The sequence below is a fragment of the Trypanosoma conorhini genome (genome assembly GCF_003719485.1).
Source record: "Trypanosoma conorhini strain 025E chromosome Unknown Tco_14.4_contig_00173, whole genome shotgun sequence".
Lineage (NCBI taxonomy): Eukaryota > Euglenozoa > Kinetoplastea > Trypanosomatida > Trypanosomatidae > Trypanosoma > Trypanosoma conorhini.
Window position 1 is genome coordinate 1 of NW_021704261.1, and position 3,401 is coordinate 3,401.

Sequence of the window (3,401 nt, forward strand, 5' to 3'; positions counted from 1 at the left end):
GGAGGGATGGGGGGGAAAAAAGGACAAAGCAGGATCCGCACGACGCCCACCAACATGCAGCACGCAGATGTCTGCAGTGCGCCTTTTGCCGCTTCTTCGTCCCTCGCACGCCCCACCAAGCCCACGAGAACTATAACTCCCATCACCAACGCTAGGAGATGAACTGCTTCCAGACACCACACACCCACATACAGGCATGCAAAGAAGTACATACCTACGTATATATACATATACATATATATGTAGGTATGTATGTACGCAGGCGTATAGCACGAGGGAAACGGCGAAATATACCGCAACCCAAAAAAAAGGGGAAACAAAAATGCTCACAGTAGAGAGGGGGGGGGAAGAAAAAAAAGGAAACAATAAGAAAACAAAATGGAAAAGGCCAAAAGAAAGGGACAAATACGTGAAATCTCACACGCACTCAGAGACACACACAAAATCCCTCCACGCATTCAGCACATGTTGCATGCATCGACGCAGCGCCACCCACCCACGCACTCGCCTCGCCGTGGCAGCAGCAGCCGCGGCAGAAGCAGCAAAGGGCGAGGATGACGCCTACGGCGCACAAGGCAGCCCTCGCTTTCTCACTCTCTCTCTCTCTCTATTGTGACGTGTGTATGTACAGGTGCGCTTATGCGTCCCCTGCCTCGTTATTTTGGCATTCACTTTTGTTTTACTCCGGCCTGCTTCCGCCCTCCCCCACTCATCGTGGCTAGCACATTTCATCTAAGCTTCGCCGCCCACCCACCCCCAGTATCCTTCCCAACAAACAACACACATTTTGCTTTTGTTTTGGTTTTTGTTTTGCTTTTTTTTTTAAAACAAAAAGGAAGAATCTTTTTTTTTCTTGACTCCCCGCGCTACACTCCCTCTCCCATCCTACTTCGTATCTCTCCCCACATCCCACGCACCCCACACCCGCCTCACTTCCTCTCCCCTCCCTGCTACTGCTACCCATACTCCTAACACCGCCAACTGCTAAAGCCCTAATACATATAATGCTAACGTCAACAGATGCAGCCACACACGCACACACTGTTCCCAAGCTGGGACCAACATAAACGTCGTTCCTCCCCCTCTACGTGTGGTTCGTCCCAGCATGTACGTCAAAGAAGAAGAAATCGGCAAAAAAAAAGTAAAAAAATAAAATAAAATAAAATAAAATAAAGTAAAATAAAACGGGCGATCCATCAATCACACAGAGATTTCTTTTCGCTTGTTTGATCCTTCATTTCCTTCTCCGCCCACCCACCCTTGCCTACGCTATAGAATTTGCTGAGGGTCTGTCCATGGTTGACGAACGCATCTGGGCGCTCATAACCTGCGGCATCTCCCACAAGTCGTTTTTGCTAACATACGGCCTGTCGTTGTATGTCTGCGGGGCCTTCTGCCAGTTGAAGTAGGGGTTTGGCAGCCGCAGCGCGCGGCGATAGAGCGGCAGGTTCTCATGGACCGCATTCTCCCATATGGTGTCTTGCATTGTGCCGCTGGTGATGCGAAAGTAGCGGAACTGCGCGACGCTAGCGTTGCGGTTCGTGTCGGGGTCTACGCGGTGCGCCAGGACTGGCATCAGCGATCCCCAGTTGGCCTGGCGGTTGATCTCCTTGTTCGCCTGGAAGCTGTAAAAGAGGCGGTTGCCGGAGGCGATGTACTGCCGCGCGTACTCGTACTGCAGACCTCCCAGCAGCGTCAACACAAACCAGAAACTTGTCTTCTTCCAGCGCCCCATGAAGAAGGCGTAACCTAGTGGAGGAAAGATGCTTGCGGCGGCGCGAGCCATGTAGCACCCCTGACCCTCATCCCACGCCCGCTTCCAGCCGTTCAAGCTTGGGTCACTAATGCGGAAGGGCCACGGCCCATAGGTGTAGAGCCACTCGTAGGAGTAGAAGTAGCCCCCAATCCCAATCAGGCCGGCGATGTTGGTGCGCAGCACCCCAAGTAAAAGCGCTATGTTCCACGCAAACTTTGTCCGTGGATTCCCCACGGCCCCAAACGAGTTTGACGCACGGGCCAGAAACCAATTAATATACCAAATATTGAGGCCCCCCATCCACCACTTCACACACTCGCATGTGTGCATCGAGTCCGTGTACGGCACCTCCTCCTTTACGCCAGTGAAGGCGTTCATGGAGATGAAGCCGTACGGGAGCTTTTGCACACCGAATTTCCGCGCCTGATGCGTCTCATCTAGTGGGTTGTACGGGGCGGAGACGTCAACCACAGGGCGCTCCTTGTTGCTATGCGAGGGATCAATGTAGGAGTGCCAGAATGTCATCTTGTGCGGCTCCTCTGGCGCGTCCTCCTTTGGCACGTTGTGGCCCTCCGAGTTCAGGATGGTGCCCTGAAACTTCCGCGTAAACATGGCGACTGCTGACAGCGACGATGGTGTGGTGGTTGTAGTTGCCGGGACGTAAATAAACTAGCTCCCTAACCCAGCGCAGTATATATATATATATATATATACCTGTGTGTGCAGCAAAGGCCTATACAACGGCGTACGACACACAGTCGTGATAGCCGCGGCCGCCCCCCCACCCCCTGCGTTGGTAAAGCCCACCCGTAGAATTTATGCCCCTCCTCCGCCCACCTTCGCTGCTCTTTCTCCTTGGCGTGTGTCCCTTCCACTGCCCCGCAGGGCCTCGCTGCAGCCCGCCGCCTTCTTGTCTGGCTCTCGAGCTACGAGCGGTTAGCGCCACAAAGTGGGCCTCGAATAATTATTTAAATAAAAAAACCGCAAAAAAAAGACGGAAAACAACAACGGCACCCCTCCTCTGACTACTCTAGCGCAAGAGCCGCGGCAGTTGTCGGTGTGTCAAACGCCCTACAACCGCCTCGGCACTGCTTCCCTCCTAAAACCTTCCCCAAGCGATTCCCTTCCTTTTGTTCCCCGCGGCTCCTTCTAAAAGGCTGCCGGGTGCGCGTGTGCGGAGATGCAAAAAGAGGGGAGAAAGAGTCGGCGCAGGGCGCTGCAGGGGGATCCTCCCTCTCCCTCCCCCGCCATCATCATCATCGGCTCCGGCATCCCCCCGAAGCGGAGGGAAGGTCAGGCATCCGGGGCTCCGGGCAGCGAGGAGGGGTGGGGAGTGAGAAATCCCGCACAAACACACACACACACACACAACAACAACAATTTAAAAAAGAAAAAAACATTGGGCAGGGCGGGGGTGAAGGGCAACTGCGGGAGGTGAGCCCATGGCCGCCAAGCCTGAATAACGAAGGCCCGAAGAAAAAGCCACGCAACGTCCACGCCTCTCGTCTCCTCAGCGGACAAAAACAAAAACAAAAACAAAAAGTGCAAATTTGTTTTTCTTTTATATTTTATGTTTTTTTGTTTAAATGCGGCCGGGAGAAAACAGGGGAGCTCCACAATGCGGCTGCCACCTTAGTGGTTCGGA

The 3,401-nt window shown here is 53.5% G+C and overlaps 1 protein-coding gene across 1 annotated transcript, besides 10 other annotated features; it reads right to left on the reverse strand.

The window, feature by feature from the left end:
• The first annotated feature begins 178 nt into the window (after nt 1-178).
• Nucleotides 179-241: a microsatellite.
• Nucleotides 220-257: a microsatellite.
• A 260-nt stretch (nt 258-517) lies between these two features.
• Nucleotides 518-544: a microsatellite.
• A 37-nt stretch (nt 545-581) lies between these two features.
• Nucleotides 582-609: a microsatellite.
• A 176-nt stretch (nt 610-785) lies between these two features.
• Nucleotides 786-824: a microsatellite.
• Nucleotides 825-1,146: 322 nt separating this feature from the next.
• Nucleotides 1,147-1,185: a microsatellite.
• Nucleotides 1,186-1,264: 79 nt separating this feature from the next.
• Nucleotides 1,265-2,368, reverse strand: Tco025E_03705 (uncharacterized protein; the record flags this gene model as incomplete). Its single annotated transcript, XM_029370623.1, has 1 exon — nt 1,265-2,368. One exon carries the CDS (start codon nt 2,366-2,368, stop codon nt 1,265-1,267), a length of 1,104 nt encoding a protein of 367 aa, XP_029229243.1.
• Nucleotides 2,369-2,447: 79 nt separating this feature from the next.
• Nucleotides 2,448-2,469: a microsatellite.
• Nucleotides 2,470-3,102: 633 nt separating this feature from the next.
• Nucleotides 3,103-3,135: a microsatellite.
• Nucleotides 3,136-3,273: 138 nt separating this feature from the next.
• Nucleotides 3,274-3,298: a microsatellite.
• A 7-nt stretch (nt 3,299-3,305) lies between these two features.
• Nucleotides 3,306-3,340: a microsatellite.
• Nucleotides 3,341-3,401: the final 61 nt, after the last annotated feature.